General features: G+C 48.8%; 4 protein-coding genes across 4 annotated transcripts; 2 read left to right on the top strand and 2 right to left on the bottom strand.

Moving 5' to 3' along the window:
- Nucleotides 1-1,633: 1,633 nt before the first annotated feature.
- Nucleotides 1,634-2,524, bottom strand: BDZ83DRAFT_594484 (uncharacterized protein; the record flags this gene model as incomplete). Its single annotated transcript, XM_060506719.1, has 2 exons — nucleotides 1,634-2,261; nucleotides 2,322-2,524. The coding sequence occupies 2 exons, from the start codon at nucleotides 2,522-2,524 to the stop codon at nucleotides 1,634-1,636; spliced, it is 831 nt and encodes a 276-aa protein (XP_060357549.1).
- A 1,956-nt stretch (nucleotides 2,525-4,480) lies between these two features.
- On the bottom strand, nucleotides 4,481-6,032 carry BDZ83DRAFT_644283 (uncharacterized protein). Its single transcript, XM_060509746.1, has one exon. It carries the CDS (start codon nucleotides 5,962-5,964, stop codon nucleotides 4,681-4,683), a length of 1,284 nt encoding a protein of 427 aa, XP_060357548.1. The 5' UTR covers nucleotides 5,965-6,032; the 3' UTR covers nucleotides 4,481-4,680.
- Nucleotides 6,033-7,372: 1,340 nt separating this feature from the next.
- BDZ83DRAFT_658148 (uncharacterized protein) lies at nucleotides 7,373-10,077 on the top strand (the record flags this gene model as incomplete). The annotated part of the gene is made up of 3 exons (XM_060511011.1): nucleotides 7,373-8,237; nucleotides 9,360-9,601; nucleotides 10,012-10,077. 3 exons carry the CDS (start codon nucleotides 7,373-7,375, stop codon nucleotides 10,075-10,077), a joined length of 1,173 nt encoding a protein of 390 aa, XP_060357547.1.
- Nucleotides 10,078-11,689: 1,612 nt separating this feature from the next.
- Nucleotides 11,690-12,571, top strand: BDZ83DRAFT_771250 (uncharacterized protein; the record flags this gene model as incomplete). The annotated part of the gene is made up of 1 exon (XM_060515363.1): nucleotides 11,690-12,571. The coding sequence occupies one exon, from the start codon at nucleotides 11,690-11,692 to the stop codon at nucleotides 12,569-12,571; it is 882 nt and encodes a 293-aa protein (XP_060357546.1).
- Between the last annotated feature and the right edge of the window lie 2,083 nt (nucleotides 12,572-14,654).

Below are 14,654 nucleotides of genomic sequence, written 5' to 3'. Positions count from 1 at the left end.
TTTACTCATTTGCAGTGTAAGAGAACGGGGCTAACTGGGGAGGATAGGATAACAGTGCTTCATAGGGTCTTCGTGGGCTCTTGAGGAATCTCCAAGGGCGGAATGAAGAGAAGATAGTGTAGCAAAGTATGGGCTACGAAGGTCGTTGTACAGTGCGTTGCGTGCAGAGGGCTTGAAAGCGTACTGAGTCCACTTACTAAGTCCACAAGGTGGACAATGCAACTTCTTGAGAGACAAAGTGGGGAGACATATCCTCAAGTTTCTGGGAAAGACCTTCATACGGTCAGTAAGTGTTGAATTCCATCATACTTTCAGCGTTTCATGAAATGTATCGATGAAAATGACATGATGAGTGATCCTCAGGTTTGGGTAGCAAATGTGTGGTGGCCCTCTGTTTATCAAGTCCAAGGGGAATGAATCACTGACCAGCTGGTTCAGCAACACCTGGAAAACTCGAGCAATTATGAAGCGGAATATTGGGGAAAACTCGATGGTTGGGTTAGCTAGCTAGGTACATTTAGGGGTCGAGGAGAACAGGATGATTCGGCCATTTGAGACCCGGGTCCCAATAACGCACTCAATACGCCAAGGTGCATTCCAAGCACTAGAGCCAGTGAGCTATGGGAAAAGTGAATTGAGACACCATCGACCGATTTTCTCCCCCTTGTATCGTCTCTTCAACCTCTCGGCATCCTAGTCTTTCGCACGAAAAGACTCGACGTTTCACTTCTGAAGATGTGAGTCTGCTCAAGACATTTCAGGCAGCATCCTGCGAGGCGATTCCAATAACATCTACCTTGGCAGACTGGTTGGATTACGACTATTGGTTCTTGGCTATGAGGTGTCACTCTGCAGATAGAGTGGCATCTGCAGGCTTCCACTTTTTCGACACTGCAAGGGAGCTGGAAAGCAAAACTTCTCCGAAAGTAGGAGGCCACCTAAACATTGGTTGGAAGAGCAGGTTGTCTAGAAACAACAATAAGACAGACGCGCTACATTTTGTGATTATGCAGCTCTGATACAAACAATGCAGTGGCAGTGGCGATTGCAACATCCAGGCAAAGAATGGCAACATCGAGGTTGATTGAATGATATGATAGAACATACTAGTACTATGCATACTTCAAATCTAATTAATGCAGCCTACTATGCACATCAGTCAGATTTAGATGAAGAACAAACATCATAGGAAACTCCCCTGCCCACGGACGTCGCCGCGGACGATCACTTCCTGTCCCAGCATATTGGCGAATAAGAAAGCCACGTGTGAAATCTTAAGCAACCGAGCCAAGGCAAACGTTTCTTTTCTCAAAGGAAATGAAGGGGATGGATCCGCCAAGCCCTACAAACCGGATCTGATCCGAGCCTATCTTTGCGATAAACTAGTTCCATGTCACAAAATTACGGTTGAAAGTTCGAGTAGCGGCGGAGACTGTTGAGTCAAAATGTTTCTTGATCATTTACGAGGAATAAGCAACTCCGAGGCCGCCAGTGCGGACGAAAACAGAGTTTTTCGGTAACTGCAAGTCTATGAAGGGTATTTCGTTTTCTCGTGTATGTACAAGGGTGCGCCAAACATCGCCCGGATCACCCATTCAATCTCCCCAATTTACTGCGCATGGCAAACAGGAAATCAGGCAAGCTTCTCGATCTCAGCATCGTGAGGGACCAAGCTGAGGTGCCGGAGGTCACCACGAGCCTCCTTCTTGACCCACGCGGCATTGCGTCTCTTGAACATCATCTTGGGCAAGGCCTGGTTGAGGCAGACATCGACCTTCATGCAGGTACCGCCGGAGCAGCAGCTCTGCTTGATGCAGACCTCGCCGTTGCTGCAGTCGTTGGTGGTGTCGCACGAAGGGCTGCAGTCGTTGGGCTGGGCGCAGACCTTGCGGCCCTCGACGGTCTGGAAGCAGACGCAGCCGGTCTCGCTGGAGCAGACGGGGATGACGCGGTCGCCGCAGTTCCAGGTGTTGCTGCATTCGAGAGCCGGGCGGGTAACGTTGACAAAGGGAGCAAGGGTTGTGGTGGAGACGAAGGTGACGGTCGAGGTGACGATGGGGGTCGGCGCGGTGGTCGTGGCTGCGGTGGCGCCGAAGCAGGAGCAGGCGGAGCTGTAGCGGCTCTCGTCGACGCAGGCGGAGGCGTAGGCCGGGATGGCCTTGGTGGCGGAGATGGGGGTCTCGGCAGCCTGGCGCTGATAGATGGTCTTGGTGGAGTTGGCCGTTATGGTCTGGATGCTGCTCTCAGTGATGTAGACGGTGCTGTGGCAGGTTTGTTAGCTCTTGTGGTTGGAGTAATACCAAGTACTTAAAGAAGCTTACGAGGTGGCCGGAACCTGGGTCACGGCAAGGAAAGAGCTGCATTCTGCCATGCGAAGCTCCATAGTGGCAGTTCCGAAGCGAGTTGCCCGCACGGCGCGGAGGCAGTTGTCGGCGTTGCAGCCATTCTGACGACCGGCAAGGTTGGCAGCCTCGGGGAGGGCCGCGGCCGCGGCGGCGAAAGCAGCAACAATGTAGCACTTCATCTTAGAAAGAGTGAGTGAGTGTAGTGTTGTAGTGACTGTGATACTCGGGGTCGAAAACGACAAGAGACCTGTGAGCAAGTGAAAGAATGAAGAATGAAGAATTAAGATGTCACTCTGTGTGCCTTGTCATCTCTCCATCTTTTGAAAAGTCGGAGACCAACACATCTATCTTATATCTTTCCAATTGTCCCTGGCTCAAGCTCCCTCGCCGCGTGGTATGTCAACCTCAGGGAAGATAGAACACACTATGCAAGGGGAAGACGGGCCTAGTAGCCCTCGGCAACCATCGAGAAAAGCAAACGGCTCTCAAACCTCGACGTCTTAGGGTTGATAACATGCATGTCGCCGTCATTAGTCCCGTGTCCAAACAAGCTTAGATGGTCTAGCAGCAAACGAGACATTGAAAAAAGCATCTGAGTGCCCCCTTTCATTAGTGGGATAAGAAAAAGTGGGAATGCGTCTGGGCCCTCCTCCGGAGCTTGGGACGGCACGCTGCATAACTGACGGGGAAGAACTCGACTCCGAGCCGGAATGGGCGCCGGGCGTTATGTTTGCCATAGTAAATGGTCCGAGGGTGTGGAAACTTGCAGTTAGGTAACTTACATGAGAGCCTCACCGCTGAGCTCCTGAGCTCCTCCGCGGTCACCCCTGGCTTACCTGGCTCGTTCCCGAAGTAGTGCTGTTAAGTTGAATGTTTGGAGGCTTATGTTTGCCAAGGACCTGCAGTAGCGCGGCGCATCGATGTCAACGGCGCCGTCGAAAGCCCACCGAAGCCTCCCGCTAACGCCCAATTTGGGCCTTTTTCACAGTTCGCGGCTTTCAGGTATACTTGGCCGTGCGTTTAATGTTGAAGAGGAATCACCAAAAATGTCCGTGGGCGATAAGCTCACCTCAATCATGTTCCCGCGCAACCATGGACGAGAACTTCCTTTGTCCATCGCTGTCTAGGAATAAACTACCGGAGCCTCCAGTTCTGGGTTATGCAACTTTGAGTATAGTCTGTCGGTTTGCATTTGACTTGTGCCCCTTCTCCCTAGTGTCTCTAGATCAGTTGATTGACGTCACTACCCAAACCCGATGTTTCTTGATAGATAGAAACATTGTCTCCGACTTTGAACGAATTCCCTTAGCTTCCCTGTCGGCCGCAATGATTACTTCGCATCGCGGGCTTACCTGCGACTCGGTGACTTGGCACTCTGTCTGCCCCGGTATTACGGTTATTCTGGGAACCATTAAGCTCGCGGATCTCAAGAGCCCCCAAGCACTAACATACCCCTGCTGGGACGTGGCCAATACGCAAGTACCGATATGATCGGCAATAAACCCCTGCTTACCTTAATTCACGAACAACATCAACCTGCCTTGCCTGCGAGACACGAACCGGAATGCAACCCTTCAATAGTATACCACAAACAAGACAAACACGGAAAAGGCCGCTCATGACGCGGGAACAGACGCTCGTATCGAGCGCGACTCCGGCAACGCGACAGCACGGTCCAGAACAACCAGAACAATGCAAGCTGGAGGCCCCCAACCTCTCCCGCTTAGCGCGACTGTGGCTGATCTAAATCTGAGCGAAGCCTACCGACATGGCGAGAGACGGTGACCATGAGCCGTTGTGGCTGCCCCTAGTGTCGTTGACTAGTACCTCGAAAGGTTAATCACGAAGATTTTCCTTGGCATTTGGAAGCAAAGCAGTGAAGTTGAGAGTTCCGTGTGCCATGCGGCGGCGCGCTTGTTCCGTGTCGGTTAGAAGCTCTTGGGTCGCGGCTGGGAATAATGGCATTGATGCAAACTTCCGTTTTGTGGTAAAGATCACAGTCGTCTTGGCAACCCAAAGGTATCGTAATATTGAGTGAATAGAATGATGATCTGTAACGAAATTCGAACACCTGGATGGGTACCTTTTGTTTTATTGCAATCAATATCAAGAGTGCAACATTAATTTGGTCGTGGGTATTGTTTTCCTACAGGCAAAGGATGAAAATTTCGTTGCATGTACGATCTCAACTCGCTCACTCCAGACGAATGTCCAAGAATCAATCAACTTTAGAAGTTTCACATTGGAACATCTTTAATTCAACCCTAGATTAGCCACGTGCAGACCCATGCTGTTTTCCGTGTTTGATCCAGCCAGAGACTGAGAGGAATTGCAGTCAATAGGAAAACGCTTTCGCGTGAGCCCAGGCGGGTGAGAAGGGCCAGGGTAGCTCAGCGGCAATCTTTCGTACTTCGAAAATCAGATCGTGAGAAGAATGTGACTTGGCGGCATCGATCCACGCCGCCTTTGTTGCTTCTTCAACCTCGAAGTCCCATGTACTCTCCCATACGAAGGTAGGGGTGCCGTCTTTCTTAATGGAGTAACGGAAACAGCCTGCCGAGATAATATATTGCTCCCGAGCGTTCCAGAGCTCCATCACCTTCAACTTTGGCATACGGCAGGCAGCTCTAGCGGCTGACAACAGCAGCTTGTTTGTCATCTCGGGTGCCTTGTCCCAGATAGAATGAGACGTCAGACTGATGAGCTGTAGTTCAGGCCAATCAGGGCCAGCGACGCTGTGCTGCGGGGGCGGGCCTTCGTTCTTGGGCTGGTCCATCATGTGGGAAAAGAAGTCAGTCGCGTCGATGGCAAACGAGACACACAGATTCTCCAGCCCGCGGCTCTGTTGATATAATTGCTCAGGAATGCCCTGATGCGTGCGAATGTATTCGATCCAGTCATGTTGCGTGTTCAGGTTGCTCTGGTCGCAAGATTCTCGGATAGTGAGCGACTTCACTTCCACCGGCGCAATCTGCCAGTCCGTGACTAGGCAAAGCTTGTGCTTATGTCCAGGCCGGCAACCGATTTCGTAGTTGTAGTCCAATGTGTCCAGACCAGGCGCAAGTCCAGTCAAAATAAGGTCGGCAAGCTCGGGCCCGGTACTGCGGGAAATGTAAGATTGTGGTTTCACGATGCGGAGCGACCACACGCAACCGATTGACCACTTTCGCTGCCGCAGAAGCTCTCCTCCGTACGTGAGCAGTGGGGGACCGCAGGGCCGTACTTCGACGATTTCGAGGCCAATTTTGGCATCTTCCGTCTTCCAGGTCTGCAACAAGTCGAACAAGGAAGCTATGACCTCCGCAAACGCCCTCCTGTAGTTTTTGGACGTCTTGGTGGCATCATAGTCGATACGAACACGAAGTCGTTTGAGGACTTTCTGGCGTGGTTTGGTTAGGATGCTGCGGGCTTGAAGAACCTTTCGATGACTAGAGGTGGACTTTTGAGAATGGAGGGAGATGTATATCTCTTCAAAGACGAAGGGTTCGATGATTTTCTGCCATTCGGAAGAGATGGAAGCGTACGGGGCTAATGAATGGTTCTCTTCGCTGCCGCATTTGAGGAGATGGCCCCAAATCTGGTTCTTAAGCTCATTAGATAGATCATGCCACCAAGCCATTCTAACAAGCGACCTTTGTTGGCGATGAAATTGGTGCTACATGTATCAGTGAGAGCCGTTGCCGAGTGTGCAGATGTGTAAAGAAAGAGGTCATGAGAAGCGGAGTGTGACAAACGATAAGCTCCGAGCTGTTCCACCATTGCCACTTGGCCACCGAGGGTCAAAGCTCAACCGCTCTCGGGTACCCAAGTACCGACAAAGTGATTGAGTAATTAATCAACCTCCCCAAGTCAACAAGAAATCTCCTGATGCTCAACTGTTACGGTATAGCAGACTTGAATACGTCCACTTTCTTTGTGTCGCGATTATGAAGATAATGTCTTGATGCCAAAGTGGAGTCTATTGGTGGACGGTTGTTCAAAATATAAGGCAAAGCTTGTACCTGATGATTGGGAAGGCCACATGCAGTCATTCCCATTAAATTCATTCATGTATGTATGCAATCTGAACAGTTCTCGGTTGAGTTTTCTACGAAACGATGTCGTGATGAACTTGTCATCCGGGTCACATCTCATAGACACTCGATGAAAGACACCCAATCCCAGGGAAGCAAAATCTGGATACATGCAGATTCCCTGCTGGTCTTTGACGCGATTTCTCGCATGCGAATACCTATCAGCGTGCTTGAGGGGCCAACGAAAGTCACAAGCTACTTCGGTCTCTGGCTCCCTCATCGCCCATGGCTGGCTACTACCCAGTTTCTGTCTACACTGCGCATGGTCAAAGTCAACGGCTAGGTATGGGTGCTGAGGTGGCTACATCAAGGACACTGTTCAGTCATGGTCACCGAAGGTCTGGATTACCAAAGATACGGTCGCTGTCCAGTAGAGCGTTGATGAAAGCTACGTATGTCACGCAGAACCAGCTCGATCATGATGATGCAACGTCAAGTGGGCACCACCAGCATCAGTTTTCCTTCATATTAGCTTTCATGAGAAGCTTGAAAGAGCCTAGGAAGTTAGTTCGCTTTCGGAATTCACGCGAGAGCAAGGGAGGGAGGGTTTACGGGTCGTTTACTGTCTGGTGTAAAGAACATGTTCAGTGCTTCAGGGTTAGGAACCAGACATACAGCAGTCCCAATGCAAGCTCAGAAAAGAATCATATAAACCTCCAATGCCCGTATGGGAATTGATTCCTGATTTGATGCCACCTCCATACTCTTTCACGTAGACTATTCAACACAGAACTTGATCTGCTGGGCAGATCGTCGTACTCTCACTTCTCGTCCCTTACTGCGATTACCTCGCGTATTCGCGACACTTTTCTGGGTTAGTTGAGGTCCATCTCTTGATTCGTTTTAACCCTGTTGGTAAGCCTCACTCCTGATGACACTTGGCTCATATCTACCATCAAGAAGTCCAGCTCATGACCTCCATTCTAGACAAGAGAATATCCTCCATCACACATCATGGCTGATGATGATGAAAGTCCGCGAATATGGACCATCGAAGAGGGTCAAGAATACTTGCACGACTTGATAAGACTTCTCCGTAATCCGAATGTTAGTGTTGACGAAACGGTCGATACTGGACACATCAACGAAACTGCCAATCATATCCCTGTCCAATTCCAGAAGGGAGAATCTGTCACGAAAGCCATGGTCTGTTGTAACAATTTCGTCAACAAGGAGCAGCCAGGTAGCTTGTTCATTTACGATAGTTCTCTCTGTCTACGAGCTCACAGAGAGTCGCAAAACTCCGATGACACCCATCGCATCTGGACCTTGTGCAGGGGCCTCAGAGTGACTCCATTGTCACTGGCCTGCAGCACTCTGGTAGAAGACTTGCGATGCGCTCAAGTCAGACAACATAATGAGCATCGGAACATCATCAGCCTTGTCTTCTATTGCGGTCGAGAACCACACCAACGCGGCGTCAGTACAGGACTGCTCATGATACGCTCTCTCTTGGCCCAGATCTTCGCCTACATCCGCGCATTTATAATCGAGTACAAAGATGTGATATCGGTTGGACACGAATTCCGCGAGGAAGTTGAGACAGACGATCTCGACCAACTATGTGGAATGCTCGACACAGTGATCCGAACACTCCCTCCGGTGAAGGATCATCAGCAGCCAGAGCGAAGGATTGTCTGTTTCATTGATGGTGTGGGTTCTCGCAGGGATATGGAGGATTCTTCCGGAGTGACAAAGGTCATACAGACCTTAATGAAGATGATCCGTCTAAGTGACACTGGCGATGATTACGTACCGACATTTCAACTGATCTGCACGAGTCCTCGACTAAGCGACTGGGATGATGCACTCTTCCCAAGTGAGGGCCCTTGCCATCTTGTTGATTTAGCACTACCATTGCTGCCATATGCACCGTCAACCTGAGGAAGTTTCGAAAGTCCCGAAGGCCCGATGAGCATCAAAATTTAGGCTTTAGGATCGAGTTCCGCAAGCATGATGGTTTTCGTTCATTACAATGAACACAATCTTTCATATCCTAGACTCCAACACTTAATCACATGCCATCGACCACAAAATCGCACTAATGAAAACATTCATTCATCGTTTGCGAAAGGATTTCTCTCGTTATGCCATACATAAAAAAGATTAGAAAATTAACGTACTTCATACTATCTTGTTTTTTCTCAAGAATCAAGAAAGAAATGACAAAAAACCGATTTTTGAGAAACGGTCGCTAGAACTTGCCGGTGCTTGCCTCTCCACCATCTACAGCCTCATTAATTCGTTACTCACTTCGACAGCGAGTGTGGATTGAAATGCGCCATCAACGCAGTGTTTTTGAGACATCTGCCAAAGAATTTAAATGAGCGTACTGAGAGAATTCAATCAAAATTGATCTCTATTTGGTCAAGAACATAGAAAAATTGGAAAGCAACAATAAGTAAGGGACCTTCGGTCAGTCAATCTTGCTACCTCGAATGTCATTCTAGGTGGTGTGCATTTAGGTGTAAGTGCATCTCAAGCCAATATCTTTGTTGCCAAGGCGCCGCACCCTCCGCGATGCCAATAGCTCGATGACTGGATTGCAACAAGTACCGTGATTACGGATAGTGGTCAGGAGTGGGGCGATTGCAGCACGACCCCGTCGGCCCGCAGGCGGGTACTGAGGTAGTCGAGGTAGTGGAGTGGGCACCTAGTGGGCTGAGCCGCTAAGGTAGGGACTGCCTGAAAGCAAAATTCGGGCATGCATCTCACTAATTTTCGCACTGAATCAGCCAATCTCAAGGCAACCCGACATGATATTTGCATTCTGCTCACTGCCAAGTACGGACCGTCCGACTTCCAGAAACAGGTCCGCTCACAGGGTCTAGAGCATCAATATTCTCTGGCCTGACATCTCAACGATTGAGGTTCACCACAGAAAAACATGTCTAAAGATGGGATTCTGCATGTGCGATGAAGCTACTGGATGCTATGATAGAACAGTATTTGCTTGAAACAGCTTTGTTATCCGGGTTCCTCAGAGTCTTTCAGCGTTTCTTGAATCCCAAGTGGGACGCATCACTTGGGGTCATGGGCCGATCATGCTTGATCCCTATTGGTGATGTCTTCTCAAGATTCTTAGTTGAGCCAGAAGAATCTGCAAATAGAGCGTTGCACTTCCCGGCAGTTGAGACAATATTGACGTCGAATGAGAGGATTTGTCGGGCAATCGATAATGGGGTAGATGAAGTCAACGTCAAGAAAAAAGGAATGATCACTAATACTTAGAAGAGGTCATACAGGTTTTTTGAGATAATTGAAGCAAGGTAGACTGAGGCATGTGTGAATGCAAAAAGAAATGCATTTCATCCAGGAAAGCACGAGTCAAAGCTGAATGTACGGAATTCTGAAGTCCTTCAGTATTTTCCCCATCTACATCTGCGAAAAGGTACTCCCGAAAGGCCCCCCCCCTCCCAAAAAAAAAAAGGGGGGGGACTGGTTGTTCTGGCTCTCTTTTTGATGATCAAGGGGAGTTGAAGGGTCATAAAATCCTGGGTTCCCCGTTAATTCTCCTTGCCGGTATGATTGCGGCCTACTTGGCTGTGGGGTATGTTGATCATAGCCTTGTGAAAATGACAGATTGACATTAGGTGTTGATGGGCGGTATCCTTGCCGGTAATTTTGATGATGATCCTGGCGATAGTCCTAGCGGTTGAGCTGTTAGGAGCTTTCGGGCTTTGGGCTATAGACAGGCCGCGACAGGCCCGAAGTGCTTCTCTGTGCTCGGAGGTGGTGAGGTCTTCCACGATGCCCACTCATATAGCTAGAGTCCCCGCGTTAGGTAAAGAGGCTACATTAGACCTTGTCTTCCAAGGTGTACCCTACCCCGCACGTAACTTGTAGTCAATGGCCCTGCGATCGCTCTGCGTGCCTTGAATATCACCCAGATACTTGTCAAAGCCGAGAAAAGCTCGATGAACTGTTCTGAAATACTTGAGTTGCAGTCCCACGAGCGCTTGCTTATCAGTCTGGCTGTTATTTCCAGAACTCCATCTTGGGCATTATACTCCGCGAGCACTAGTGCCGTTTGGCATAGATTACGGATTTGACGCCTGCTCTATCGGTGGTATTCGTGTTACGAAAATGTGGTCTCGCAGAGTCTCCAACTGACGATTCTTCGAAATCTTTGGTCCGACCTTGTTTTTGAAACCGTTGTTTGATAAGGTCGAGATTCGGCTCAAAGGCCTTGAGTGTTTTGTCTCCGTTCCCTCTAATCAAACATTTCCTTTATAAGGTCGTCGGGTTTATCTTGAGATATTAATTCTTCCTTTGATAGTTCGTCTCTTTGGGGGAAAACAGAGCTGTTGCCCGATCCTTTGATGGAGCCGGATGTCGTGCGACTTCAACCTTTACCGCCCACCGCTCCCAAAGAAACGTTAACGTGTTGTCATCTTTGTTACCTCATACCTTTAGTACCGCACGAAACAGGTCCAGGGACCACACCAAATTGACCATGCGATCATTGCGAACTGGTTTAGAAGCAGGTGTGAACACATTCCAAAAAGAAATGGCATCCGCTGGGTAAGTTTTTGGGGCCGCACAATCTTCACCCTATTGGACTTGCTAACGCCCCAGGGCAAGCAAGCTCGTTTGAGAGCGCTTGGGCGTCTGCACAGGTGAGAAAGAAGCAATGGCTCTCATTGGATCGCGAATTTCCACAAAGCCCAGAACAATGGTAACCGCACCCAAACTGATGCTGGTAAGCGCGAGATTGGAACACGCGTAGATCACTCACCGTACTGCATCAAGTCATCACCGCCACAAATGTTCATGTTCAAAGCGGATGCTCTTTGAGCAAAGACCGTGTGCCCTTGTAAGCCTAGTCACTGCTGGAAAGGTAGCTTAACAAGAAAAGGTCAATCTATCTTGGGACTTAGTATTCATAGGATAGGGGGTAACCTATTTCGAGGAGAGATTCCTATTAGTTTCAGCAGCCGATCTATCTATCGACTTTTCTTCGTGATTAAACGCCAACCAACGAATCTTCCCACCTCCACTGAAGACATTTTCAGTGCCCCAGGTTCATATCTTCACAGCTTGCCAGTCTTTTCGCCGGTGGTAGAAGACCCAACAACCACCTTCTCATACAAAAACTGTCAGAAAACCGAAGCCAGGCGACCTAGCTGCAAGGATATTTCAAACTCAACTTTGCCTGAAGATATTCTGCCCCTGGTCAAATAGTGGTGAGTTACAATACCTTTCCTTTCAATGTCTCCTTACGTCATGGCAAACTGATGTATAAGACCAGGACATTGTGAATTGCCCATCATGTCGTCTCCGAAGTCCACCTCTGAAAAAGGAGTATGGGATACCATGCAGGAGCTAATTCTTCTCGATAATCCTCGTGCCGACATCCAGTGGCTCCACGGCCGCGACGATCAGGATCTTCAATGGGTGGGAGACAAAGAGGTCAACTTGTACCATGCGTCGCACGAGGTTCATGGACCACTTTGGCCTCAGATTCTGGCCTCACGCGAAGTGGCAGCGTGGGAGCAAGTCAGAAAGTCATGCATAGTACTCATCGACTGCGACATGGAATCCAACTATCTGTGGGAAAACTTTCAATTGAGTCAACTATCGGTATTGTGTCGCAGATTGGCCCAACAGAAGCGGCGGGATTTCCTTGCAGGCAAGCCCTTCGGTTCTCTAGTCTTCTTCATGGGGGGCACGGAGCATCCCGAGCGCAGCGAGTCGGGGATCGTTGCTCTGACCATGATGACATCTCTAATCTATCAGGTTGTTGAGAGGTACGCCAGAAAGTGCTGCCCGGATGAAGCTGGCAATGTTCTGGCCTTCGAAAGCTCCAAGAAACACGATATCGAATATTTATGCGGCTTCTTCAGAGAGTTGGTTCGTAAAGTGTCCTGGAAAGTCGAGCTTACCTGTTTTATCGACTTTGTTGGTCGACATGATACAGAAGACGGAATGGAAATTGTCATAGACAACTTGATCCGTTTGGTCGAAGACCAAGGAGAGATCGAAAAACAAAACCCGAAACGTAAGGCATTCAAATTGGTATTCACAGGCCCAGGACCCAGGGGTGGACCCAGGCTGAGGATTCATAATCTTCTCTACGAAAAGCGGCACATTGCTGCATCCCATTACTTAAGGCTTGGAGCGGATAAGGATCGGAGCTTCTCAATGACATGAGAAAGGCACCTTCCAACGGATCTGGCATCTAGAGAATCTCCACTTTACAGGAATAGTGCTCAAGTCTATAAATAGCATTAGTCTTCACAAATATCAATTTGGTCATTTTGTATACTAATCAATGCTGATGGCCACCCTGCGCTTTTGCCTTGAAGAGCAACAACCTCGAGCTGCGACATTGCTTGTATGCAATATCTCCTTTCCCCCGGAAAAGGTCAATTTCGTTCTTTTTGTTTTGGTATGAGTTTTGCTATCCGGGCAGTACTGTTTGGCTATTCGGGCAGTAGCCCACTTTTCTGACCAATGAGGGACCTCCAGCCCTAAGCTCGGCCCCTACCCCACACTCACTTAACAGCGCCGCACTTACGTAAGGCAGCCAGGCGCCCACAAGCCACGGTCGCAATTGCCCATAGTCGCAATTGCCCACAGTCGCAATTGCCAACGGTCGCAATTGCCTAGGTTCGATTATAATTACCTACTTTTGATAAGGGGCAATTGCGACCGTGGCTTCCAGGTTGTGGGCGCCTAGCTGCTTTATGTAAGTGCGGCGTAGACGATAGGTAGGTGCGCTATATGGCCCGTGAGTAGGTGCAGCGGGGCGGGGAAATTTAAAGTTAGAGCGGCAGGCGCTGATTGGCTAGAAAAGTGGGTTATTGCCCGAATAGCCAAACAGTACTGCCCGGATAGCAAAACTCTTTGGTATTTGTCCGTATCAAGGCGCAAGTGTAGACACAAGTGAGGTAGGCTGCACTAATCATCGTGGATGTATAAGCTCCCAACTTATCACGTTCCCTTTCTTTGAATCACTTGCCCGTGGATTTGGTCTGTATAATAGTTTTATGGATCACCCTATCGTATCCCAAATAAAACTAGACGTTGTTTTTTGAATTTTGCGATGTGGCTACATTGGAGTTCAGCTTGCATCCAGCTAGCCAACTCCATAAGTTAGGGTGGCGCTTTGCATTCATGTGCAGCTGAGAAACTACTCCAGAAGGTACCTCACTTTTCTGGTGAAACTCCAGTCGGTAATATCAGCTGAGAATAAGGTAGACCAAGTATTATTTAAATCTTTGTTGGATAAGAAACGTTTGCCATGCTTGGATGCCTATTGACGCACTTACCTTCGGCTATTAAAACTTCAAGGTCAATGGACGTCTGTGCGGTTTACCTTAGTATGGTGTCGACCTGCGGGACAAAGAAAAGTGTTCACCACGTTTGGGTCAGACAGAATGATGTGAATCAGATGTTCAGGAGAATTCAGAAAGGAGGGTATTTCCTCATATTCTGGGTACAATGGGATAGCCCCGGCCAACGAAATAGCACATGTACAAAATTGTTTGGAGTGAATGGATCACCGCCCCAGAAATCATGGTGTATTCATCGAAGCTTGCCTACGAATATCATGTATTCCATTCCTACAAGGAAGTAAATCAACTTGCCTTGGCGATGTACCAGAGATTACCTAGTATATATATCTACTGGTCACCGGAGGGCTTTTTGGTTTCCGACAGCTTCCATCCTCAGCAGCTATACTTTGAATCTGACTGATATTCCGCCAGTTGACTGGACCTTTTACCAAGACGTACATCTACTATTCATCGAAGGTCACTACGAAATTCTTGTTATCTATAACACTCTACCCTCTGTACTGACTACCTTACTGGAGATCAAACCCTACAGAATGCCCCAGCTGTTTAACTTGCCTATTTATCGAGACCCAGACCAGGAAGCAAGACACAAACAATGGCAGGGGATTGCAGTGAATCTCGAAGATTCAGCCAAGGATCTCGATACGCGTTGCTTGGTGGAGGTGGGACGCCATGTGGTGGGTTCCGCGGAGAATCAAGCTAGAATGATCTCTGAAGATAAGAGGATTCTGTTCAACTACACCGGCTCCGCTACGTCATCCAAAACTTCAAACCCAGTGTTGATCATTAGGAAATACTGCTGTCCGGAAAATGATCCCGTTCCCGGCACTGGATGGACGGAAACCGCATTATCGATGTTCTGCAAGATATATGTCGAAGACAGTAGAAAGGAGCTAAAGAATGAGGGTGTTATTCGCGAACAACCAAGAGACCAG

The sequence above is a fragment of the Colletotrichum acutatum genome, assembly GCF_030867785.1.
Source record: "Colletotrichum acutatum strain CBS 112980 chromosome Unknown BDZ83scaffold_248, whole genome shotgun sequence".
NCBI lineage: Eukaryota > Fungi > Ascomycota > Sordariomycetes > Glomerellales > Glomerellaceae > Colletotrichum > Colletotrichum acutatum.
This window is presented reverse-complemented; position numbering and strand designations above follow the sequence as displayed.